The sequence below is a fragment of the Delphinus delphis genome, chromosome 6, assembly GCF_949987515.2.
Source record: "Delphinus delphis chromosome 6, mDelDel1.2, whole genome shotgun sequence".
NCBI classification, from domain to species: domain Eukaryota; kingdom Metazoa; phylum Chordata; class Mammalia; order Artiodactyla; family Delphinidae; genus Delphinus; species Delphinus delphis.
Genome location: NC_082688.1, coordinates 105,490,187 through 105,517,141, shown reverse-complemented (window position 1 = coordinate 105,517,141; position 26,955 = coordinate 105,490,187). Strand labels below are relative to the sequence as shown.

Here is a 26,955-nt window from a genome sequence, read left to right as displayed (position 1 = left end):
TGGAGAGTTAGGTTTTGTGTGTATGCATATACATTAGAAATAACTGGCGGTACAAAGCCAGGTGAGTGCCTTAGGAACGTAAAGAAACTAAGGTAGTATTGGTTGGAGTGACAGAGGAAGTAGAAACCAAACTGGGCTTTGTGAGAAATCAAACTGAGTGAGACTCAGGGTGATAGAGAACGGGAACCCTATTCCAGGTTATAGGACTGGGGTAAGCCTCGCTTTGGAGAAGAGTCAGCCATGTTTAGTGGACAGAACATAACACCCCTATCCCCCCCCTCTTTTTTTTTCTTGTTGGAGTTGAGAATTCACTAGAAGTGGGGAAGAAGGAGATAAAGAGGGTTTCCTTTTGCAGGGCCTTTAATGTCAAGTTAAAGAACTTGACCTTTATCCTAAACCTAAGCAGCTTAGTCATTCAGTGGAGAGAGGCATGATGACACTGGTATTCCAGGAATATCAATCTTATTGTGGTATGCATAATTTTCTATTTATTTCCTGCCCCTCTAAAATTTTTCCTTAATATCCTTCTGCCCATCATTTCTTCTGTTGAACTCTATTGTCAAGATAAGCAGTCAAGTGGATCTTACAAATCTTCTATCTATTGATAGGATATGCACATTTTTCTGTGCTACAGGAAGTTACAGAAGAGTTTCATAGGCCTCATTTCTTATTACTGATACTATAGATATTTCTGAGTTTAGTTGGTTGACTGGCTCTTTTTATCCATGTAGATTGGACATACTTGTTTTCGTTGTAGTGTACACTGCTACCATCTTTTTATTACTGGCTGCAGTGGTTCCATATTTACTCCTTAATATGCTGTATAACAAATTTAGAGCTTTGAAAGATAGAGGATAATAATCTATGATACTTGGTACCATAAGCATTTAAAATAAATCAGCAAAAAAGGAAATACAACTAATAAAATTTACCAAGGGCAGATTTTATTTGGGGGAATTGATTCTTTTGTTTTTCCTATATTGTATTGGAAAAATTAAAGGAGAGAACATGATAATCATTGTTTATATGTTTGACCTCTTCTCCCCACAGAACATTTGTAAATGGCTCCTCTGTATCCAGTCCTATTCAGCTACACCATGGGGACAGGATATTATGGGGGAACAACCACTTCTTCAGGTATGACATTCATGGCTCTTAAATAGGTAGATTTTTGATGATTATACTCTGAAATAGAAAAGTATATATTAAAAAGTAAACTTAATGCTATAAGTATTCTATGTTGTTTTGTGCACATAAGTATGTATTCACTATACATACACTTGTTCACTATACGATTTGAGCCCAAGGGACACATGAACAAGTACACTCAAGAGAAATACTGTGTTTATTTACATCGTTTTTCCTTTTTATTTCCCAGTGGAAGATGATTGCTTTGCCATCTGGTATAAGAATTCATTAATTATTTTCTGACATGCTTGTCTTTTTGTTTTTTTTTATTGGAAAAGTAGTGGTTTAAGTTTCCTTATCCATAAAATAAGGTTAATATTTCATTTAGGAATGCTCTCAGCTGCATGTAATGGCAAACTTGACTATAATGGCTTAAACAGATAGTTCATTTCTCTGACAAAGCCGAACTCCCAAGGAAGATGGTTATTGGCATTGGCTAAGCCTCTCAAAAGAGTCATGGCAGAAGTCGTGTCATTGTCTTGGCTTTTCCCTGTGGTCTAAAGATGGCCACGCCACTCCAGACATCAAGGCAGCACTCAGGCACATGCGAAGAAAACGAGGTTGAAGGGTGGCAGGACTAGTCCTGACTGTGCTGATGAGAAGAAGCAGGAGTCTTCCCAGAGTCCCCAGCAACCTTCCACTTACCTCTCATTCACTAGAATTTGCCTCTCAGCTGCAAAGGAGGCTGAGAATGAAAGTGTCTGACCTGGGACTGCATATTGTTTCCCATACAAAATTGGTGTTGTGTTGGTGAGGACGGACTGGCTAGATAGAGTGCAAAGTTAAAATGCTGGTCTGTTCCTGTCTCTGGCCCTGTGTTTCCTACATCAAGCTGACTAGATCCTTTGCTTGTGGGCCAGTTGCTATTTTGATTGTTGAGAAAAGAGGGGTACAAAGTGTGTGGAAAACCTTTTTCATTTTTTTCCTTAAACTTAATCAAGTGTAGATTGCTTGGCTTAGTGTTCAAAGTTTCATAGTTTGGGTTAAGTTGATCTTTCCACCATTATCTCACGCAACTTTTGCTCTACAAATTTTGTGTATCTCCGTGTAATTTTTAATTTCTCCAGAGGCTATGAGAGTTTCCATTTTTCCTCATGCTGTTCCTCTGTCCTAACGCCCTGCTTTCTCCTCAGCCTTTAAGGCTGGGCTCAGATGACTTCTTATTCTGTCATCCCTGCCTCTTTCAGTCCAGCGTGAGGTGGTCCTCAGCTTTTCTCTGACACCTAGCTTGTCACGTGGCCTTGTGTCACACTCTCTGTTGTCATTATTTGCGCAGGTGCCTGTGTTTTATTTCTACTACTAGAATATAAACTTCTGAGTACAGTAATTGTCTTATATGCACATAGTATCCCCTTGGCATCTAGCAAGTGCTAATAATTAATGCAATGAATAAATGCATATCTTTCTTTAAAAGATAATATTCTTTTTCTCCCCAAGACTTAATTTGCCTAAAAAGAAAAAGAAAGCAGGTGGAGAAGATGAGGAACAAGACACGTCCATGAAGAATGACACCAGTTCTGAGCAGCTGGATGTGGATGGAGACTCATCCAGTGAGGTGTCCAGTGAAATCAACTTCAATTATGAGTACGCGCAGATGGAGGTAACCATGAAGGCTCTGGGCAGTAACGGTGAGCAGATCTGTTGTGCTTTTTAGAATCTTTCAGAGTTGCTAGACTGTTAGAGTTGTTTACAATGGACACTTTTTAAATGTTAGCAACAAAGGAAATCTTCATGTTGTTCTCTGTACTCAATTCTTTTGTGACTTTGGCCTTAATTTATTATGCTTATAAAAACTTGTTTTTTCTTTCTGCCTTGATACACAAATCACTGAAAACTTTGTTCTCATTGATAGAATTTCTCAGGTTTGAGACTTGACTGCCACTGGCTTATTATTGTAGTGGATTTCCGGACCGCTAATCTGTCTTAGGTTATGTGTAGAACATACAAATAGACCTGCTTTTTTTTATATGGAAGATGGTTTGGCATGTATCTGACAGAATAGATAATACGATCAGTAATTGGGAGTAAGGAAAGTTAACTGTCTATAAGAATCTTACGTTATTAATTAGGATGACAAACAACATAATAATACAGAACATTTAAAGTATATTGTGTTGTGCAGTTAACCTTTTATTATTTGCCTTAAAAAAAAAACAACAACACTTGTTTAGATCCCATGCAGTCAATACTGAACAGCCTAGAACAACAGCACGAAGAGGAGAAACGGTCTGCATTGGAGCGCCAGAGGCTCATGTACGAACATGAACTGGAGCAGCTCCGGAGACGGCTGTCTCCTGAGAAACAGAACTGTCGTAGTTCGGACAAGTTTTCCTTCCACTCACCCAGCGCTCAGCAGCGATTGAGGCAGTGGGCGGAAGAGAGGTAGGTGGAGCACAGGGCCTGTGCCACCTGCGTAGCATATGCTTGTCACCTTTAACCCACCTGCATAACATACAGAGTGGAAAAATCTAGGCCTTACTTTAAAAATGAATTAGATTAAAAGAGAGTGTTACAGCTAGGAACCACTTGGCATTGTCTTTCCCCTCCCCACTTTTGAAAAAAAAATGGGAATTGTCAATTTATATTGATTTATTTAAAGCCGCCCCTGTTAGGTGCTGCCCCATTTTCAGTTTGTATGGCTTTTGGATTTGACTAAACAAGTGTGTGTACTTAGAAGTTATACTTTATCATTGTATATTATACTTTAGGTTCTGAAGCGTGGGTAGATGCTTTTTTTAAAAAAGGAAAAAGAGAAAGGTGGTTTATCAGGTAGGTAAAGCATGGTACCAATGAGATTCAGATTGCAAGTTTGATCTCTATTTGAGCTAATTAGCATTGCACTAAATGTTTTATCCATGGTTACAGACGTATTTAACTAACCTCTTGCTCTTCAGAGTTTGGTCTGCAGACAGGCAGCATCTCTGTCACCTGGAGATTGATAGAAATGTAGCATTTTGGGTCCCCCTCCCCAGACCTACTGAGTCAAAACCTTCAGTTTATCAAGATTCCCAGGTGATTTGTGTACACAGTCACGTTTGCCAAGCCCTAGTCTCTGGCCAGCTTCTTACAGGAGCATGTGCCAGTGCTTGTAACGTAGCCCACATTCAAGTGTGTGCATGGGCCAGTGTCGGTGATGTATTCCCTGTGTGCAAAAGACAGTTGTAAAGCTTGGTTCGCAGTTTGGTGTTAACGTACCATGCACTATATAATATTCTGATGTGCTACTTTAATGGTTATCTGCCCCCCACCCCCTTTTTTTTTTTTTTTGAAGAGAAGCAACACTGAATAACAGCCTGATGAGGCTGAGGGAACAAATCGTTAAGGCCAATCTGTTGGTGAGAGAAGCTAGTTACATTGCGGAAGAACTGGATAAACGAACAGAGTATAAAGTAACCCTACAGATTCCAGCTTCCAGCCTCGATGCCAACAGGAAGGTGAGATTGACGTTAATGAAAACAAACAAAGATATCACTGGATAAAACGCCTTGATATTATTCAGACACCGGGGTGGGGGGTTTGCCCTCATCCCCATCCCCAGCAGTACCCGTACCCCAAGTGGTTCTTCCCTTCATGCCATTCCTCTGCCACCCGCCACCCCTTGCCCCCCAAGTTAGGGATTCATTTTACCTATAGCATGTTGTTTTCTACTTGTCCCTAGATGGCATGGCACAACTGTCCACTAGTTGTTTCATGTGGGTATTCAAGATCACAATTCTCTCCATTTTTTATAATGTAAGAAGCCTAATAAAAATCAGAGGTCAAGTCCCATCATAGTCTCCTATCCTTGCCATTCAGTTTTCTCGCTTATTTGGGTTCTTTTATAGCTCTTGATCATGTTAGTACATAATTTTTGATGGATTAGGTAGAATTTTGTATCCAGATATTCGTTTCCCTAGCCGGCTGAATATAAGGTAGAAGGGCCTTTGCAGTATGTGAGAGAACGGTAATTTTTGAACTTCAGAATTCTAAAATCCTTGCTTCGTTATGTAAATTCTGTTTCTTTGGAACTGATTATAGGCAAGATGTTAAGGCAACATTGGCGTCTTTCATAATTCTCCAAAGTTCTAAGTAGACGTACCAGAACAGTTTAAAAAATTTCCGGGAAATCTCAGTTGATTAGATATCTGATAGGTACATCTCTCTGGGGGAGATCTACAGGGGCATTTTTATTTTCTACATTGTGATTTCAAAACATTTAAACATGTTTTCTACATTAAAAGCACGTTGCTTTCTAAGCTAGAAAAACTTAAATGAGTACTATTTATTTTTTTTGAGGTGAAATTCACGTAACATAAAGTTAATTAAAGTGAACAATTCAGTGGCATGTAGTACATTCACAGTGTTGTGCAGCCAGCATCACTACCTAGTTCTGTACCGTCTTAATAATAAATTCAAACTACGTATATTTGGAATCTGGTATCATTTGTTGCCTCCAAATGGGTAAATAGGATACTTTTCACAGCTTACTCTTTTAATCATTTGTGTTTTGTATCACATTAAGATACTTAGCCATTCAGAAATTTTTTAAAATGCTAACTTTTGAAAGGTAAAAATTCTTCACCATCCATCCCACAAACTTTCCCTTCCCATTCAGTGCTTATGACTCTCTTCCTACCCACTGATACTCTTTGGTCATATGATGTCCTGAATAAAACATTTTTGACTTCCCCATAGACATGGTCTACTTTTCTGGGATTTGAGTTTAAATTTAGATTTATACTTAAATTTAAATTTTGACTGCAGTTAGATAGAAAGAGGTTATATTAAGCTTGTAAGATTTCTGGGAAGTTCTGCACTGAACAGATTAAAGAATGATACAGTTTCCATTTTAGTCGATGACATTTGACTGGTGGGTATAGAATGTTGGGGTTGATGTCTACGATGCATAGATATCTCTGTGCTTCCCAACGCCACTCTTACTGTCTTCACAGCGAGGCTCTCTCCTTAGTGAACCTGCCATCCAGGTGAGAAGAAAAGGAAAAGGGAAGCAGATTTGGTCTTTGGAAAAACTGGACAACAGGTTATTGGATATGAGAGATCTTTATCAGGAGTGGAAGGAGTGTGAAGAAGATACCCCAGTAAGTTATTTGAGAAAAACTACTTAACTGATAGTCACAGAAGGAACCACTCAGGAATGAGCCTGCCCATTTTAGGGAAGAACTGTTCATTTTTCCAAAATAGCTTGTTTAATAAATACAATACTTATTTTAATCCTGTCAATTGTTTAGTCAAGAATTTTAATAACCTGTTTTTCTGGCATCTTCTCTCCTCCACATTTGTGTTCTCTGGATTTCTAGTAGAATCTTCTGTGTTTTTCCTGGCTTCTGTTGGTGTTACGTGTATCTGTCTCCCATGGTTTTACTCAGGCCTTAATATCTCTCTTCCCATTTCTCAACATATTTTAACCTTGCAAATAACAAAACTACAACATCTGTTTTTTGAACTGAACATCAGTGGTACCTTAATATTTATACTATTAGGAACATTTTTTGAAGGCGTTTTGATCCTAAAGCAGGTGCCATAGATCTGAACTCTGGTACTCTCTCCTCAAGTTTCAGGTTTGCTCATTTAGGTCAGCCGTGTGCTTGTACCTATTTAAAATAGAAGTATGAATTATGTATATTTTTACATAGTTCCAGCGCTGCTGGTCCTAGGGCCCCATAGAGTTGTTCACTTCCTTAGCCTCTTGTTTTGTAAAAATGTTCATCAAGGGCTTCCCTGGTGGCGCAGTGATTGAGAGTCCGCCTGCCGATGCAGGGGACACGGGTTTGTGCCCCGGTCCGGGAAGATCCCACATGCTGTGGAGCGGCTGGGCCCGTGAGCCATGGCCGCTGAGCCTGCGCGTCCAGAGCCTGTGCTCCGCAACGGGAGAGGCCACAACAGTGAGAGGCCCGTGTACCGCAAAAAAAAAAAAAAAAAAAAAAAATGTTCATCAATAAAAATGACTTCTTATAGTTAGATGACATTTTTTTCTTAAAACATTTTTTTCCATTTTCTTCTGTATTCCTCTCCTATTTCAACTTAGAAATGAAATAACATTAACAACAAATAACAAGCAAACCACACTCTTGTAAGGGGGTCACCTCTCATTAGCAGCAGCGTGTCTAATGATTTGGTAGGGACAGGTTGAATAGATGTGAATGAAAAATAGAGTACTTTTGTACACTCTGCTGATTTTTCTAGTCAATGTATGCTTTCTCTATTTTCACAGCAAGGTTTCCATGTAAGGGAGAAGAAATGATGAAAGTAATGATGTGTTATTGGGATTGCTCTCTCATGGGTGAAGGGTGCTGACCACCATTCTAAGGGGGAATGAGGAAGAGTGTGTGTGTGTGTGTGTGTGTGCGTGCGTGTGTGCGTGCATGCAATACGATGCTATACTTCAGCTAAGTTTAGTGACTTTATTAGACTGCATCAAAAAGTGGTAGGTTGAATGCGTTTATTTTAAGAGATTTTCTGAAGCTGTATGTTTTGAATCTCTTTAAAGGTGATACGGTCTTACTTCAAGCGTGCAGATCCATTCTATGATGAGCAGGAAAATCATAGTCTCATTGGGGTGGCTAATGTCTTCCTGGAGTCTCTCTTCTATGATGTGAAGTTACAATATGCTGTTCCAATCATCAACCAGAAAGGAGAGGTTAGTTTTCTCCTCGTGCCTTGTGCCCCGCAGAGAACAGTTTGAGAAACAACAGGGTGGTGATAGTAAATTGTTGTTATAATTTTTCATCAATAACGACAGGCATTATCTATGTGTATTATTAATATCTGTGTTTCCATACTGCTGGATGGTGATTATTCCAAATAAATACTTTGAGGTAAAGTAACTGGTAGAACCTGTTATACCACTAAGCTAACCACTTGACTGTACAACAGAGGAAAGAACAAAATCTGGAGAAAGGATCTGCTTTTGTCCCCACTGCTGTAGGTGGCAGGCCGGCTGCATGTAGAGGTGATGCGCATTAGTGGTGACATCGGGGAGAGAATTGCGGGAGGTGATGATGCTGCAGACGCGTCCTTTGATAAGGAGACCCAGGAGAACAAACTCGTGTGCATGGTAAGGCCCACTTGCCTTTAGAAGTAGTAGAAGTGCAGCTGGTTTTGAGGCTTGTGGTTATTTAGACAGTAAATACTGTGTCCTTTTTCAAATTTTGAAAATATCTGTCTCTAAATAAATCTTTAGTATTTAGTGTTCTAGAAACCGTATTTCATCACATTTTCCTGACATTCCAGGTAGCCAGGTGTTTCCACTCCCTTCCTCTGTGACCCCTTGGATAAGTCACCTCTTTCTTCTGGGCTGTTCTGCCCTAAAATTATGTGAATTTGAGTTTGTCTGAACTTCTCTCTAGAGAAGCCAGTTTTCTCACACAGGTTTCCTCCTCCTTTTGGGCCTCTTCTGATGCTGGAGGTGTGTCCCAGCCTTGGTCCTATTGCTAAGCAGCCGCCTAAGCCACTCTTCACCCTGTCTTTGCATGTTTCTTGTTTCCTCTTCAGGAGCATGCCTTTGCTTGTGCTGTCCCCTCATGTCCTCGCCCCAGACCCTTTCCTCTCTGCTCTTCCCACGCATACTGTTCCTGAACTGTGTGTTGAGTATCATCTGTGAGACACTGTCAGGCGCTGGGAATATGAAAATGAGTCAGGCAGGACTCGTGCTGTCAGGGGAGCAACCTGTGTAGTTGGTGTGCACCTCTGGGGGACGCAGAGGTAAAGGGAGGACTCCAGTACTGTGTGTCCCGTGTGCTCTGAGAGGGGTAGATAGGAGTTGTTCTGGGACACAGAGTAGGGGTCATCAATGAATGCACATAGTGAGGTCTGAGGGATATTTCTGGAAAGATGAGACTCAGAGTGAACTGGAAGGAGAGCATGTTATGTAAAGCTGTCCTCTCCCTAGGGGGCTGTGGTATCGTCACGGGTGGTTGCTTGGGCGCGTGTTAGGTCAGCATAGGTAGGGCCGCCTCTTCACTCATTACGACAAGGAGAACATCCCATCGTGCATTTCCAGGCACACTCTAGTGGGCCAGGGTGCCATGGGTTGAGAATCACCCAGGCACCACTTAAAAAGGTTTTTGAAGACGAGAAATCAGCAAGGGGCTTAGACACCGTGTGTGAGTGAGGAGGCCATTCAAAGGTGAGGCCAGGAAGCCCACACTTCACTCTCATTTCATAGTCTATCCTAGGTCCAGTCTTGTAGCTCAGTAAATATTTCTAGAATTGAGTTTCATTTTGAAAGGAGTAAGTTAGGCATCAGCTACAGGTATGGAGCAGCTAAAGCTGTTAGAGTTGGGCCACTTTCCATGTATTTAGGAGGCCTCAATTAGTAATTGACGGTCCATTGCTTCCGTGTGACGGGGAAGTATTCTTAATTCACTAAACGGTGAATCTTTGTACTGTACTCGATTTCAGAACATTTCCTTTGAGGTTGTATGATTATCAAAGATGGGGAGACATAGGCTTTGTGACTCATAATGGCCCACTTTAAAGGGGATGGACCAGAGATGCAACCTGTGAAACTTACCATTAGTGAAGTAACATGTGAGGGTACTGTCTCACTTGGGAAATGTATCTTTGTCACTGGGTAACTTAGGCTTTTTTTTTTTTTAAATGAAGTTAAAATGTATTAATTTTTTTTATGGAAGATATCAAACATATAGAAAAGTAGTAGGATAGTGTCATTGACCCCTATTCATTCTCCCTCGACTATCAACTCATGGTCAGTCTTGTTTCGTTCATATACACAAGGTGCTTCTCCACTGTCCCCTTCCCTTGGATTATTTTGAAGCGATCCCAGACATCATATTTCTTCAAGAATAGTTTAGTATATATATCTCCAAAAGAAGAGGACTTTTAAAAAACCAACCTAGCCAGGATATCATGATCAAGAGTTAATACTTTTTTAATATCATGAAATATCCAGTCAGTTTCCCTGGTCGTCTTGGCGTCTTTAGTCTATTTTATATTTTAATCTTTAGGCTCTGGCCCTTACGCTTGCTCCCTCATGCTTGCCCTCTCTCTCTCTCACCCTGCAATTTGTTTATTGTAGAAACTGCATTGTCATCGTGTGTTTTCTCATAGTCTGGATTTTGCTGATTGGTATTATTTACTGTGTTAAGGTGTATTTGCTGTAAATTGGGAGTTAGATATAAAGGTGACCTGGGGGAGGGGAGGGGCGATGATCCTTTACAGGGTAAGGTGTCTTCCATCAGAAGGCACGTCATGTCTGGTTCTCTTTTGGGGTTGTTAGCAATCGTTGATGGTTATTACCTAGGTATTTCATTAGGAGTTAGAAAAAATAATTCTATCATCCCTTCATTTATTAGCTGGAATTCTGTAGAGTGAACCTTCCTACTGTCAACTATTTTGCTATTCAGAGGTACAATTTGTATCTAAAAGGCAGGGTGAATGCTCCATTCTCTCCCTTTATTCACTAGTTTTCAAAATAATGAATTGGTTTTCCTACTATTATGCAAAAGCGACAAGTGAGGTTTTTTTGGTTTGGTCTTCATATCATTATGAACTCTTGGATTTAAATATACTTGGTGTGTTTTGATCCATTGTATTCATTACCTATATCGAAGCTCAAACAATCCCATCTTTGGCCTGTGGAGGCCTCTTCGGGTGGCTCTTGAGTCCTTTGATACAACCCTAACCCTCAGAGAGTGTGCCAGCTTTCCTGCTCTGGAGTGATGCAGACTGTACATTCCTTGTCCCAGACCATTTCTCCACTGAAAGGGAACTGGATCCCTTTCAGTGGGGAGTGGTTTTTAGACACCATATTCTGAGTGTGTAATAGCCTTTTGTGTAAAAGGAGGAAGACAAATAAACTGTATGGTAGTTAAATATTGGTGGGGAATAAAACAAAAGATACCAGTTTGGGGGCACTTAAGATATCACAGGTGATGAGTATCACTGGCCCTTAAAAGAAGACTAGATTTATTTTTCTGTGATGAAAAAAAGTATGCACATATTAACATATTGATCATTTTAATTACATTAAATAAAATTAGTATATTTTAAAACCGCGAACAACATCAGTGTCTCCCGACATTTCTGGGCTGTAGGTCTTGAGCAGTGGCAAGTTGAAGTCTGTGGTATTCTGACACCTGGTGGTGATTTTGGTTTCTGCAAGCAAATACTTAAACCTATGTTCTAGACATCATTCCTGATATTTTTATTCCTGATATTCTTTATTCCTGCAGTCTCATTCCTGAGGAGTTGCCTATAGGGGAGAGAGTTCAGCATATGAAACCTTGCTTTCTTATTTATTTCAATCTTAAAATTGAAATTGATTTCTAAGAAAGAAAATTAACTTTCAGATGGAATTCAGTCACAAAGAAGTATGTATTGAACATCCATCCACGTAACGCCTGGTAGTGATTTCATTCATTGTATTTCATTGGTATGGTTAGTCCTCACACATCTATCATTAGGTAGCTATCCTGTTTTCCATAGGAGAAAAACTAAGCCTAAGAATTAAAGTAATTTGCTCATAAACAGAAGCTAATAAGTGGCAGAAATTTTTATTTAGATCTTTGTACTCCAGAATATTGCAATCTTCCCAAATACCACATTGCCTCATCTTAAAGAATATAATAAGCATTTTAAACACTTAATGAAAAGGGCATGGTTTTTAAAATTTAATGAAAAATTAATTGCCAAATACTAATGGCTCTATTTGGTTTGGAGAAACAAAATGTGTTAGTCAATCTGTCTTTCATAGCCTGGGAATTGCTATCTAGATGTTTCAAACTCTGTGCCATCACAGAAAAAAGTGAGTAATAGCAGGAGTGCCCGTCCGTTGCTTACCCATTATAGAAGAAAATGGTCGTCTGCTTTGCATGATTTTCTGTGTCATTATTAATGCTTCGTTAAACAGTAAGAACATTTGTGGTTGCTAAGCTATGTAAACTTCTGCCACATACTCAAATCTGTTTTTGTTTATTTTACGTACTGGAGGTTTAGAGTGCGTCATACAACATGTAGGAAGCGACCAGGTGAAGAGCGTGATAACTGATCAGTGTGCAGTCTCCTGAAGGTTGGCCTCATGGATTATGAAGTCAGAATTTAGCTTAGTTAATTTCAGGATTTAGTTTCTTCCACAACTTATCACAAAGTTAAAAATCAACCTGACACTGCCTGCCAAAAGAAATATTTAGACCATTGGCTGCTTTAAAATCTATTATGGGCATTTCTTCTGGGGGCGTTCGGGTCTGATTAAACACATACTTCTGTAATCGCACGTAGTTATCACAAAACCCCACACCCCAGCAGTCCAGGGCACATTTCCTTTGATCTGGCCCTCCTCCCTGAATCTGCACGGAGAAGGCATCGTACACATCGCTGCAGAGAATGGTCAGCGGTCACCATCTTTTGTCTCCTCCGTTCACCCCTCCAGATCTTCAGAGTATACATTCCTGATGCTTTTAAAGTTTTCCAAAAACGCTCTAGTAGCAAGTAACATTCCAATTGAGAACCTTGTTCTTTATTATACATTAAAATATCAAATAAATTTTTTTTTGCCCTTTTCTGAATATTTACTGCTTACTGGTATGCACACTGTTTTCATTCTTCATTCATCATTCTTAACAATCTTGTGTCCTTGGGCCGTATTATCCATAGTTGGCCGAGTTTGTATGATTGAATGGTGCTGATGTTTGAGAACTTTCTTCTTCCGAAGATGATGATGATATAAAAAACTAGAATTTTAAATGTTCTTCATCAGCCTGTAAATGCTTTAAAATGTCCACTTGTATATCCTCAAGGTTACTGATACCTTGTGTCAACCTCTCACTAAATATGACATTTCACAGATGCAAAAATACAGCCCAGGTTGAATGAGATTTGGTCAACGTAAACCGACTGTTAGTGACACAGTCAGGACTAGAGCCTGTGTCTCTGACTCAAAGTACTTCTTGGAACTTTCTGAGTTAAAAACAGTCTTCCTTTTCCTTCAGGTTAAAATACTTCAAGCCACCGGCTTGCCACAGCATCTGTCCCACTTTGTATTCTGCAAATACAACTTCTGGGATCAACAGGAGCCGGTAATTGTTGCACCCGAGGTGGATACCTCATCCTCTCCTGTCAGCAAGGAACCTCAGTGCATGGTTGTCTTTGATCAGTGCAATGTAAGTGTGTTTTCCAGACTGGGGCAGCATTTAATTACTCAGGTCAGAACAAAAAACAACCCATATTTTGTTGAGTAATTTGGTACCAGTCTGTGTCTTGGATCAGGTTCTTAGAGTGGGGTTGGAGTCAAAGACTAAAGTGCCGTCAACACACTGTATGTACATGTTAACTTACACAACGTTATATGTCAATTATATCTCTGTAAGCCTGGGGGAAAAGCAGAACTATAGTGTCAGTGCATGTAGCTCCTCCAGCATCAAAAGTTAACTGTTGTGTGACTACATGTACATATGTCTACTCTTCTCCAAAAGGAATCCATGTTTTGTATGAGTTACTGGAGAAACTGTCATCTGGGAAGGTTAGGAAACTAGTGTTTTAGAGAAAGTGAAGATAGGGAGACAACAACTAGCATTGTGGAGCCCCTAATGTTCTGTTCAGCACTTTGTGATTCTTTCATTTGCTCTTTCCCACAGTTGTATTTGATGACAGTGCTTTTTTTAGCTGAAGAAGTCGGTTCAGAGGTCATTTGCCCATGGCTAGTAACTAGCAGAGCCGGGACTGTCAGATTCTAAATTCTCTTTTTCTACTTTATCTCACTTGAGCCATCTCATTTTTTTTTTTTTTTTTCGAGAGAGGTCTCTTTCTAATCTGTTTAAAACAGAAATACTTTTGTTGTGCTAAAGATCGAGAGAGAGAGAGATTCTATGACTTTTTAAAATAAACTTTTTGAGAGCTTAATCCTAATTATTGCAAGAGGCTGTTTTACATCTATCGTACAAAGATGGACAGATAGGAGAATTTTTTTAAAATAGGTGATTATTTGCACTGATGATCAGTATTTATTTCCTTTCTCTCTTATTATTGGAGATAGTTAACTTCCTAAAAACTGGAAAAAATTGTTTTTCCAACACACTGCTGCCTTACTGGATGTAATAACTTTTATATCAAGACGTAGATCATTGTTGTCATTCTTAATATAATTATTTATACTTTCAAAAATAGCTCCCAAAATATTGCTAACAAAATAGAATACAGTGCTGGTCTTTCACAATAGATTTTCAAGGTGAAAAGTTTTTTAAAAATCAGAGTTAAGAACCTCGGGCCATCTGAGCATTCATTATGGGTGTTGGATGACAGTTTTGTCCTATGGCTAAAACATTCTATTTCTCTTCTCCATGATGAAGTGAGGATATGTCAGGTGTAAGTAATTGTAAGGTCACTAGAAGGTGTTTTCTTCTTCTGTACTTACTTCCTTTCAGGAATTTTCTGTTGGCATCACTGAAGACTTTATCGAGCACCTTTCAGAAGGGGCTTTGGCAATTGAAGTCTATGGCCATAAGATGAATGATCCTCGGAAAAACCCAACCCTGTGGGATTTGGGGATTATCCAAGCGAAAACACGCAGTCTTCGGGACAGGTGAATTTTAGATATCCATCTGATTCCATTTATAATTTTAAAAAATTGCTAGAGATTAATATTGCCATTTATAAAGGTTACCCCTTCCTGAGCATTACCAGTATTCCAGTAATAGCTGGTGTTGTGTCCACGGTATTAACAGCACAGTTAAACTTCCTTGGAGGAGTGAACTTTGAAGAGTGATGGGAAAAAGTTAAGAAATAGGTAGTTAGGAATGAAGTGTGAAATGAATTTTTGGAGAATAGGTTGCTTATCATTATGAAATACCTCTAATTAATCATCTGTAGAGAAAATAGATCAAGATATACTCTGGAATTCAGGTTTACATGGTTTTTTTTTAAAATAAATTTATCTTTGGCTGTGTCGGGTCTTTGTTACTGCGTGCCGGCTTTCTCTAGTTGTGGTGAGCGGGGGCTACTGTTCGTTGCGGTGCGCGGGCTTCTCATTGCGGTGGCCTCTTTTGTTGTGGAGCACTGGCTCAGCACGCAGGCTTCAGTAGTTGTGGCACTCAGGCTCAGTAGTTGTGGCTCGTGGGCTCTAGAGCACAGGCTCAGTAGTTGTGGCACACGGGCTTAGTTGCTCCGCAGCATGTGGGATCCTCCTGGACCAGGGCTCGAACCCGTGTCCCCTGCATTGGCAGGTGGACTCTTAACCACTGCACCACCAGGGAAGTCCCTTACTTATTCTATCTTTAGCTCAAAGTTCTTTTCAAGTAGCATTAATCATGGAAGGAGGAAGGCTTACTTGTTGACCAGGATTTTAAACAGAAGAGTTAAAAGGAAAAGACTGAAAGAGCATATATTTGTACTGCATCTAATTATAGATGAGAAGCAGATTTTCTTCTTTTTTTTGTATTTAGAAAGTTTTACCAAATACTAAATTAGACATTGGGATTTTTTTTTTTGATTCTCTTATTGACCTCAGCAGAGATACTTGTCCAGTCACCAAAGCATACAGCACTACCTTTGCTGTATGAAAAGATAATCACTGCAACTTACTTCTGTACTTCTGATAACAATGTTTAAATTTTTGAATAACCACTTTGAAATAGATTTGTAATTATCATACCTTTTTGAATGAAATAAAGGCATCATTTTTAGTTCTGATGTTGTTTGTTGAACTTTGCTTTTAATTACATTTGCCAGTATGTATTTGTGTATTACTCACTGAACTACAGATAATTCTACTGAGTTATTCTGTTTGGAGGTTATTTTCATCATTAATTCTCATGTGTAGGATCCTAAGCTGCCTGTATTGAAATAGAAATGTATGATTTTCCAAGAACTTCAACTATTTCCTAGATGGAGCGAAGTCACCAGGAAAGTGGAATTCTGGGTTCAAATCTTGGAACAGAATGAGAATGGTGAATACTGCCCTGTAGAGGTAATTCCTGCAAAGGACGTGCCAACAGGTGGAATCTTCCAACTCCGGCAGGTAATGAAATTTTTAATGTTAACATTGAATTCTTTGGTGTTGTAAAGGTTAATATTGGATTCCTTTTAGCAGAAACATCAGGGATAATGAAATCTAGATTGGCCAAGACCACTTATTAAAGTTTTCTCTCCCTTCATGTGTATTTTCTTTCATTTTCAAAAATAAAGCTGTTTACAGTATTTAAAACCAGCTTCTGTGAAGTTTAAGTAAGAAAAAGATAAGCTTTGGGGACTCCCCTAGTGGCACAGTGGATAAGGCTTGCGCTCCCAGTGCACAGGGGTTCCGGGTTCAATCCCTGGTCAAGGGAACTAGATCCCACATGCATGCCGCAACTAAGGAGCCAGCAAGCTGCAACTAAGGAGCCAGCAAGCCACAACAAGGAGCCCACCTGCTGCAACTAAGACCCAGTGCGACCAAATAAATAAATATTTTTTTAAAAAAAAGAAAAAGATAAGCTTTATAGTGACTTAGAATTGAACTGTAGGAAACAAAACAAACGTATCAAGCAGCATTAGAACATTTATAAAGACAAGGAGAGACTGTGTGACATGGCAGAAAGAACAAGCACTTCAGAGTCTAACATTCTGGGGTTTGGTTCTGGCTGTCCCATGACCTAGCTGTATATCCGTGAGCAAGTTCAGTCACCTCCCGGAACCTTTCCTCAGGTGTAAAGTGGAGTGGGGTGATAATACCAACTTTGTAGGGTTATTGTGAGGATTAGAAATACTGTATATGGGGCTTCCCTGGTGGCGCAGTGGTTGAGAGTCCACCTGCCGATGCAGGGGACACAGGTTCGTGCCCCGGTCTGGGAGAATCCCACATGCCGTGGAGCGGCTGGGCCCGTGAGCCATGGCATCTGAGCCTGCGCGTCTGGAGCCCCCGCTCTGCAACGGGAGAGGCCACAACAGTGAGAGGCCTGCGTACCACAAAAAAAAAAAAAAAAAGAAATACTATATGGAGCCCAGTGCTTGATACATGGGAGATGAGAAGTGTTTTTCCCTCTGATGCCCACCAGTTCTCTGCTTCTCTGCAGGCACCAACTGGGTGTCTTGTAATTCAGTTCAGTTTGGACCCTAACTACCCAGAGCGAGCATCACACTCCACAGGTTTAAGGGCCCAGACTTACACAGGACTGCCCTCACTTCAGACACCAGCTGCAAGTATCAGGGCCCCAGGTCACCCACATTTCTGTCCTACTTGGCTACAGTTGAGGGTTCCCACAACTCTCAGGTTTCATAGTTTGCTGGAATGGCTCACAAAACTCAGGAAAGCCCTTTGCTTACTGTTACCAGTTTACTGTAAAAGATACAACTCAGGAACAGCCAAGCGGAAGAGCTGCACGGGGTAAGGTGTGGAGGAAGGATGAGGAGCTGCCGTGTGCCCTTCGCTGCGCCAGCTTCCCAGCACCTGACGTGTTCACCAGCCAGGAAGCTCTAACCCCATCGTTAGTAGGTTTTTACGTAGGCGTGGTGGATGACAGCACTGGCCTTTGGTGATTAACCCCATCTCCAGCCCCTTTTTTCTCACTCCCTGAGGTTTTGGCGTAGGGCTGAAAGTTCCGACCTTCTGATCAAGGCTTGGTCTTCCTGGCGACCAGCCCCAATCCTGAAGCCACCTAGGGATCTGCCTAGAGTGACCAAATGAAAAGTCACATGGTTAAAAGACGCACCTATCACCTTTATCATTAAGGAAATTCCAAGAGTTTTAGGAGCTCTGTGCCAGGAACTGAGGACAAAGACCAAATATCTTTTCTATCTTACTTAACACGTTAGGTAAATAGGACACGTTAAGTAAATGCAGCTAGGTAGATGTGAATACCTGCCAGAAACCAATACAGCAGAGACACGTGTGGGACTTGTCACTTAACCCCAGACAGATGTGATCTGTAGTATCTGTGCTGCAAGTTAAAGATGAGAGTATCTTAATAGAATTTACATGTAAGACTTAGAAATACTCGTTTGCTATTCTTTACATGAAGTCAACATTTAGTAGAATATTATTGCCTGTGATAGTTTCCATACTTTAAAACAGTAGTAAAATATTAGAATGGCTCAACAAAATGAATGTTGAAATCATTCAAAGCAAAATATGAGAAAAGGTTAAAGGAAAAAGTTTGCTTAAATAAGTTTCTGAATGTCTTAGGAGGAGGAAAATGATAAGCACTTGTTCTCTGACCCTAGCAAATGAATTTTAGCAAATCCATTCATGTATAGACAAGGCACTAAAAGCAAAAGGAAATTAGTTTAAAATATAGTGTGAGATATATACATAAAATAGGATTCATAAGGGTGTGAAGAACATCTTTTCCTGAACATCTGTTAAAACTATATATATCCTCTTTGGATGCCTTAGAAATTCTTCATCTCCCGGAAGGCAAGACCAGATAATTTTCTGTGGTTTAGTATAAATTGAATATTTAAGTGTTTTTCACACTTCTGGCAACCTTTACTAAAAGTGTTCAAAGATATCTTGGGTATATCAGGAAAGGCTTTTTTGAAGGATGTGCGTCTTGACCTGGGTGGTGAAAGAATCATGTTGGAAGGGTTCTTCATATATAAATGGCAGGAATAAAGATAGAGGGTGGAATTAGGTAAGTTTGGGTAGAAAGTATCAGTAACTTGTAGGAAGAGCTAGAAGCAGTAACAGAAGAGGTTATAGAGGCTTGGGGCAGCTAGTTCATGGAGGACCTTGGATGGTAGACTTATTAGAATTCAAAATGGGAACCTATTGTTCTCCAACAGGAAAATAGCAGAGGAGAACTGATTAGATTAACTGCATGCATTTGCTAGTTTTGTAGTTAAAAATAGTCAAATATCGGCAGTTACAAGAAGTTCACTAATAGTTTATGTATTGGTAAAGCTGTTCAAAGCTTTTCTGTGAAGCATTAAGCCATTCCTGGATCTTTTCCCTCCATTTTTCTCTCTCTTTATCCTGTATTCTCCCCCAAAGTATAGGTACTTCACCCTTCACGTTTGGGTGCACATTCAGAATAGGTCACTTCCTGTCTCAGGAAGAGTGAAAACCAAAGGTAGCTAATTGAAATGACTAAACTATTTCAGACAATTAAAATGTTTTCTTCTTTGCACAAAATATCTGTTGCATAGTCCTCGGAAAATATTAAAGACATCTGCAACCCATCTCTTTAAATCTAGCTTGATAGAATCAATCATTGCCTAAGCTGATTTTCCTGATGATACAAAGCTCTTGGGAATTAAAATCCAATAGAAGAGGGGAAGGGTAACTGACTTGAAATTACATGTTGAGATTCTGTTTTTCAAATTCTATTTTACATTCCTAGAATTTATAAACCAACTTTGAAGTCAGTGATTGGGGATACTGAGAATTTTCTTTTAAAAATTACTTCATTGTAAATATTCAAAGTCACATAGTGTTTATTGTGAAAACATGCTTAAAGAAGGAACAGTTTCTTTCTGATCAATTCTTCATTTTGCAACTTGGCTTAAAATTATTTTATTTTGGGATGAGAGCAGTGAATTCAGGATAGTGTAATCATTCTTATTATTCTGATTGCTTATTTTTTAAAGTGGATCCTACTATATATACTGGCTTTGGTAATCTGCTTTTGTAAAAGAAGTCTAGTTAACATCTGTCATTGTACTCTTTAACTTATATATCATGTATGTTTTTCTATAGCAATATTTTAATGACCATGTAAATATTTCATTAATATACTATAGTTTAAGCAGTTATCAATGCTATACATTTAATTTGCTTCTAATTTCTTGTTATTCTTAACATTGCTGTAAGATTCTTTATGTACATATATGATTACTTAAAACAGGTTCCTAGAAAGTTGAATTGCTGGGTCAAGGGATTCTTATTTTTTAAGGCAAATTGCCCTGCAGAAAGCTTTACCGATTTATATTCCCACCAACAGTGTATGTAGTTGCCTTTTTTGTAAACTTTGGGCAATATTGTAAATTGCCTTTTTAAAAGATAATTGCTAGCTTAGTAAGTGAAAATAAAGGTGTTTCATGCTTATTTTAATTTGCTTATTAGTAAGTGGAACATTTTATATTGTCTAGCCTTTTGCATTTCCTTTGTTAGATTGTTTTAAAGTTTTTTTTGTTGGAAAAAATATCTAAGCCATATATTTGTTCCTGATTAGTTTTTGAATTTGTAATTTACTACTGAACATGTAAGATACGGTGAGATAGCATCTCTAAAGATAAATGCTTTTCTCATCATCAGCCTGTAGGGGTCTCTCTAAACCAAATTTTTGGGAATCAAACCGATTTTGAGAAACTCTTAAAATTGTCTGTGATACAGGGGCAGTCCCGGCGAGTCCAAGTGGAAGTGAAGTCTGTGCAGGAGTCTGGGACTTTACCGCTGATGGAAGAATGTATATTGTCTGTTGGCATTGGATGTGTAAAAGTCAGGGCGCCGAGATCGGCCAAGACGCATGAAACCATCCATGTAAGTCTCTGTTGACAGACCCAACCAGACAAGAGAGTCTTTTGGAACCTGGCAGAAAACTGCCTTCCACAAACAATTCTTTCAGTATTTTATTTTCTTGGATATCTTTTTTTCTTTTCTTTTCTTTTCTTTTCTTTTTTTTTTAATTGTATTGCATTTGCGTGGAACCACTGCACCAGCTTGTTGGTTTTCCCTGGTACACGGCAAAGTGAGGGTTAAAACATCTCAGCCTCCGGGAGTTCCTCAGTGCCTGATTTCCGCCCCCCCACCCCTCTGCAGAAACCCCCTGCTGGCTCATAAAGACTATTTGCCAGCAGGTGTTTGATTTCCCCTGGGGAGTGGGACTATAAACCCAGCAGGGGGAGAGTATTGTACTAGCTCCCTGAAAAGGTCAAATGAGGTTCTTCACTTTCCTATGAGAAGCTAAAGGTTTCACTCCAACTACCTGAAAACTGTAAAACCGAGAGTGAGGGTGAGCGTGGGTGGGAGATGAAAAAGCGTATTCGTTAAAGTAGAAAATATAAAGTATGGGAAAAGATTCAAACTTCTTTAGCGTAGTCTGATTCTTGGATAAATGATTGTTTCGGCTCTGCATAATATATTTTTTCTCTTAGGAGGAAGAGGAGGACATGGACAGTTACCAGGTAATGAAGCACGGGTTATCCTAGTCAAATAAGCTCGATTAAAGTACTAAATTACACATTCCTGAGTCTTGCCATGCTGTTACTTAGTAACTACACAATTAGTTTTGATTCAGATATTGCTTTGTCTGAAGTTAAAACAGAAGGGAACAATCATTTGTGACTGTTATCCTTTTCCAAACCTGGAGCTGCCCATCCAGGCCCCTGCAGATCCATTCTTCAGGTCCTCTTCCTTGCACTTGCTCTCTCCTTTTTCCCTGGAAGAGCTGTTGCAGACTTGGCTTCAGTCAAGCCACGCCCCTTAGGTATTTTCCATACTTTAAGCCAGGTCTCCTTTCCCTACTTCCTGGAGTCATACAGGTTTTGTTTTGTTTTTCCCCCCAACCCCCTTTCCCTAATCTCCTGCAAGATTTTGTTTACGTCTGATAAATTTTATTTTGTGAGTCTGGTTAGTCATCGTTTAGCACTGTCAGAGCTCTTCGGATCCTGATTATGTCAGCCAGTGCAGTCACCCTCCTGGTTTGGCTTCATTCTAATTGGATAAAAATGTCTGCTTTCCTATAAGTTGCTGATAAAAGTATTGAGGGTTAAATACAGAGTCCTGTGGCACAACCGTAGGGAATTCTTTTAAGCTGACGTTATTCCATTAATCACTATTCTTTGGATTTGATATTTCAGTCTTCTATAATTTCTTCCAAGTAGATCCATTGCGCATTTCTCCTTCTTGTCCACAAGAATGTCATGAGCTATTTGGTTAAGTGCCTTAGTGAAATCCAGATACTCCCAATATGCTCAGCATTCCACTGATCTACCCAGTCACGTAACTTTATTACAGAAGGAAATGAGGTAAGATGGGAGCACAGTCAGGTGTTGACTGGTAGAGTTGTTAGTCTGTTGGTAACATCCCGTCTGCCACCACCACCACCACCCCCCCCCGCCAAAAAAAAAGAAACCCAACAGAAACTAGGGAGAGAAGCATTTACATGATTTGTAGATGCTGGTGAAACATGTTGAAGGCTGTAGTTAAGAAATCTGAAGAGTTCTTCCGATGGTTCTAAGGGATATAAATTTGAGGATTATCGAGTAGTATTTGTGATTTTTATCCAGCAAAGAGACCTTGTAGAAGATATTGGCTGCATGAGTGCTTGGAGTTCTACCCTTTGAGCCAATAGAAATAAAACTGCTTCTGGGGCTTCCCTGGTGGCGCAGTGGTTGGGGGTCCGCCTGCCGATGCGGGGGATGCGGGTTCCTGCCCCGGTCCGGGAGGATCCCGCGTGCCGCGGAGCGGCTGGGTCCGTGGGCCATGGCCGCTGAGCCTGCGCGTCCGGAGCCTGTGCTCTGCATCGGGAGAGGCCACAGCAGTGAGAGGCCTGCGTGCCGCAAAAAAATAAAAATAAAATAAGGGAAAAACTGGTTCTGGATTATCAGAGTGCCCTTTCAGAAATGGTGTTACTCTAGTACAGTAATGCTTTAATTTCTGAAAGTTTCTATTCTGAATAATGGTTGGATTCAACTAGTAGTGGTAGTAAAAATGTTAGGGTATAATACTTTACATTTTTGAAGCATATTAGAGTAAGGTAAGATAGAGTATCGGTTTCAGATATATTGTCTTGATGTTATATTTACTGTAATCCCCTTGTTTGCTTCTAGGATCGGGATTTAGAGAGACTACGTAGAAAATGGCTAAATGTGTTAACAAAGCGTCAGGAGTACTTAGATCAACAACTGCAAAAGCTTGTCAGTAAACATGGTATGAAAAGCAACTTCTAATATTCCCCCCCACCCCAAATCAGTGTGCTGTTAATTCCCATTTGCAGTTACATGAAATAAAAGTAAACGAACACATCGGTAGTGGGAATGGCGAGAACATAGGAATGGTGCTTATTTGTGTCACATCCTTTCCAAAGGACAGTTATCCACTTGTAAGGATGTCTTTGCATAGGTCTCCCTTCCCCCCCAACAAAGAGGAAATAGAGTATGTGCAGTAAACATTGTCCCTCAAAAATAACTAAAGGAAGATGCTCACATTTCTTGATTTCTGGTCCAGAGGCACGCGAGCCCTCTGACTCTCGAAGAGATCATCCCTGTGCTGTTCCACCGCAGGCCTTCCATGAACTGCAGACGGCGTCTCTGTGAGAGCACACCAGCCTCGCTAGCTTATAGTTAGTTTTTTATCGTGAGCTTTTTATCACGAATTAGGGAAGTAATAAGTTGCTAGTGAACCCTCCTCAACCAATACATGGAATATGGGAACATCCTGTGGATAACGTAGGACAAAGCGTAAACAGCAGGCAAGAAGTGGGACCCCCGTATTTGATCCTCATTCTTGATGTTCTAGATAAAACAGAGGATGATGCTGACCGTGAAGCTCAACTACTAGAGATGAGGTTGACTCTGACTGAGGAGAGGAACGCAGTCATGGTCCCCTCAGCCGGCAGTGGGATCCCAGGGGCCCCGGCAGAATGGTATGGGTGCTGCCCTGTGTCTTCTGAAGTTTTCTGTGCTCACGGAGCTGCCCGCTTTCTCTATGAGTGTTGCCTCTGCTTTGATTAATGGATGACTTACCGTAGCGTGTGGGGAAAAAAGTTGTTTTAATTAGAGGAGGTGTTAAATTATTTTCATGAGTTGGAATAACTGTGACCTAAAACTGTTTTATTAAGTAATATTGTTTTTGGCCCAACTAATTAAGATTTCTGAGAATCTAAATCAATATTTAGTACCATTGCACTTAGCATTTAAAAAAATAGTTAATATGTTAATTACTTGGGTCATTCCCTTAAAAGACTATTCAGTCATAATAAAATTGCATCACCAGGTGTTTTTGATTTTGGTACTAGATTAAACTGAACTGTCAGCAAATGTTCTCTGCCACTTTATAGAAATTAAAAATAGTAAATTAAGCCACATGGGGCCCTTAGGTATATAACTTTATAAGAAAGTACGTTTAAACAAGGGAGCTTCAACTTCAGTGATGAACAGGTATATGTGTTTTCTAAGACTAAGTTCTGATATCAGAGCGTATGATAATTATGCATGGAAGCACCAGAGAAAAGAAGCAGCAGTGGCAGTTAAGTCCTTGTGGCATCTCTGATGTGAAATTATAGCTAACCCAGTACCCAGAATTATCATTGGTTGACCTGTAATTGCTCTGCATGTATGAAGGCTGAGTCGTGAAGCACATGCTGCTGAGAAAGGCTGCTTTATTTGAGATGCTGTTGTTCGTTATGTTTTAGGACGCCGGTTCCTGGGATGGAAACACACATTCCCGTTATATTCCTTGACTTAAATGGTAAGTTAAGAGGTGCCGCCTTCCGAAGGCAACTCTGACAAATTAGTGTCCAAGTAACACTTAGATTCTAACAAAGTATGCAGTTAGGCAATTCTGTAAGCCTAAGGTTTGGGTCTGTTTTATGTGTGCCAAAGGACTCTAATCCTTGACAAAGAATGAATTTCCTTTAAGAATAGTATTTTTTTTTAACAGTGATAGGTATGTCTCATCGTGATGTGTTCTCACATTTCATTCTACAACCCATACTGCTTTGTGTGCTTTGTCTTCCATCAGTTTAGGATGGCAGTAATGTTTTCCACACTTAAGGTATTTTCTTCTTTAATTCTCAGGAGGACTCCTCTCCAGAAAGGACTAATAACTAGTGATGCTTATGTAGCATGTTGCTTTTATCTGGTGTCTTCTTAGCATTACCTAATGAATTTCTCACTTTATCTGTGAGTTCTTGTGCCATTCATCACTGCGTCGCCTTTTTTGTTTTTTAAATAACTGTCATTTTTTTCCCCCTCATGTAAAATATTTTGGATGTGGCTACATTTTACAAATATTCTGTCTGAGGAGGGAAATAAAAATGAAAAGGTAGATTAAAGAGCTAAAAATAAGTTTGAAAGTCAGCATTTAAATTCCAAAGACATCTGCAGAAGAACTGTGTATTAAAATGAACCATCCTAAATAGACAAGCTTGGATGTCCTCAGTGGTTTTCTTCTGCCCTGAAAGTATGTTACAGCATCTCAGGTATCTAGCGTCCTGTGCTGCTTGGCTTACTTGGACCTGTGAGAGTTTTTCATATCCACACGGAGTCAGAGAAGAGCACTTAGCCACTGGCACCGTACATCCACCTGTCGGGGTTTTAATGTATTGCCACAGCACTCTATCCTTCCTTGTTCTCTTGAGCCTTGGAGACTGAGGGCGACTCTGTCTTGTTCTTACCTGAGGTTCCTAGATAGGTGAGGGGTGTGTGTGTGTAGGAGGGTTAGAAAGTGGAAGAGAATAAGCTTCAAGAAGACCTATTAGTATGGATATTCCAAGACAGGAGCAGCACCCTGTTCAGCCTATGCCCGTTCTTGGTCCACACAAGCCCACGTACTAGAAGAAATACTTTCGACGTTTACTTGCAAGCTTAAGATGCATAGGGAGTTGGGAGGGTCAGGCTTGGAAATGAACAACCAAAGGGCCACAGGGCAGCCCTTCAGTTTCTTAACTGTGGGATGATTGGAATCACTCTCACTCTCATTTCTTCAGTGCACTAAAAGACAGGGAATTGGGGTTCTAATCCTGTCATTAACATTTATGGGCTGACCCGGTGTAACCTCTTGGGTTTCTTGGCTTCGGTTGCCTTCCATGTCAAATAAGGCACGGAGGTAGGAGATTGGATTTAGATAATTTCTTGAGGCGTTTTCCATCTCTAAGATCCGTGAACTGTCTAATGGTCATCATCTGTGTGATGTAAGATTTCAGAGCCAACCAGCAAATGAAATTTGAGGCAGGAGAATTCTGCTACTAAGCACATTGAAATTTAGCTGGTAGGGGTTTAAATGATCCTTTAAATGATCTCCATATTGAATGGAACTTCTCTGCTTTTAGCTGATGATTTCAGCTCTCAGGATAATCTTGATGACCCAGAAGCTGGTGGATGGGATGCTACCCTGACTGGAGAAGAAGAGGACGAGTTCTTTGAACTGCAGATTGTCAAACAGCATGATGGAGAGGTAAATAAAGCATAACTCGGGAAGACTGGATGAAAAGTAGTTTCTTTAACCTTTCCATGAGCCTTTGAAAACAATCAGCAAGGTAATCATTTCAGTGCTTACGTTTCTCAAGAACTATAAATGAAAACCTTTCAGTATGATTTCCAGAAAGAAGGGAACCACTTCCAGAAGGAGTAGACCAATCAGATCACATCCATTCACTGTTTTACTTCTTTTCCTGGTGAAGGATCTTTGTTAGTAATTCATAGTTCAGGTCAGCAGTGGTCTACTCTCTGGGGAAATGCTCCTGAAGTACATAGAGGTAAAATGGCACAGTGTTTGGGACTGACTTCGAAATGCTTTAGTGAAGACTTCTTAATAAGGGAGGAAAAGAATAGATGAAGCCACGTGATAATGTTTGAATCTGAGTGATGGGTATACACCGGGGGCTTATTTTCTAATTTTGAGCATATTGGAAAAATTATAAAATATATTAAGGAAGGAAAGCCGACGTGATACTCTGAAGGACACATCATCACATAGTGAGTGGTATTCTGAAGATGCAAAACTTGAACTGCGGTGCATTCTGTAAAACAGTGGACCTGCACCCGTCTTTAATAAGTCAGTGCCGTGAATGACAAAGAAAGCCTGGGGAACCAGCCTAGATGAAAGTAGACTAAAAGAACAGGACAGCTAAATGCAGTTTGTGATCCTGGGTCAGAACAGTTGAAACATTTGAATAT

General features: G+C 40.0%; 1 protein-coding gene across 4 annotated transcripts in view; it reads left to right on the top strand.

Moving 5' to 3' along the window:
• The window catches only part of KIF13B (kinesin family member 13B), a 187,258-nt gene that overhangs the window by 104,418 nt on the left and 55,885 nt on the right, over positions 1-26,955 (top strand). For all 4 annotated transcript variants that reach the window (XM_060015252.1, XM_060015250.1, XM_060015251.1 and 1 more), the window contains exons 15-30: positions 1,051-1,137; positions 2,626-2,816; positions 3,360-3,570; positions 4,460-4,622; positions 6,120-6,266; positions 7,676-7,825; positions 8,114-8,242; positions 13,137-13,307; positions 14,568-14,725; positions 16,027-16,159; positions 20,450-20,596; positions 21,211-21,240; positions 22,888-22,987; positions 23,576-23,702; positions 24,471-24,526; positions 26,109-26,233. In XM_060015252.1, coding sequence (XP_059871235.1) covers positions 1,051-1,137; positions 2,626-2,816; positions 3,360-3,570; positions 4,460-4,622; positions 6,120-6,266; positions 7,676-7,825; positions 8,114-8,242; positions 13,137-13,307; positions 14,568-14,725; positions 16,027-16,159; positions 20,450-20,596; positions 21,211-21,240; positions 22,888-22,987; positions 23,576-23,702; positions 24,471-24,526; positions 26,109-26,233 — 2,125 coding nt within the window. The remainder of the gene's footprint in view (positions 1-1,050; positions 1,138-2,625; positions 2,817-3,359; positions 3,571-4,459; positions 4,623-6,119; positions 6,267-7,675; positions 7,826-8,113; positions 8,243-13,136; positions 13,308-14,567; positions 14,726-16,026; positions 16,160-20,449; positions 20,597-21,210; positions 21,241-22,887; positions 22,988-23,575; positions 23,703-24,470; positions 24,527-26,108; positions 26,234-26,955) is intronic.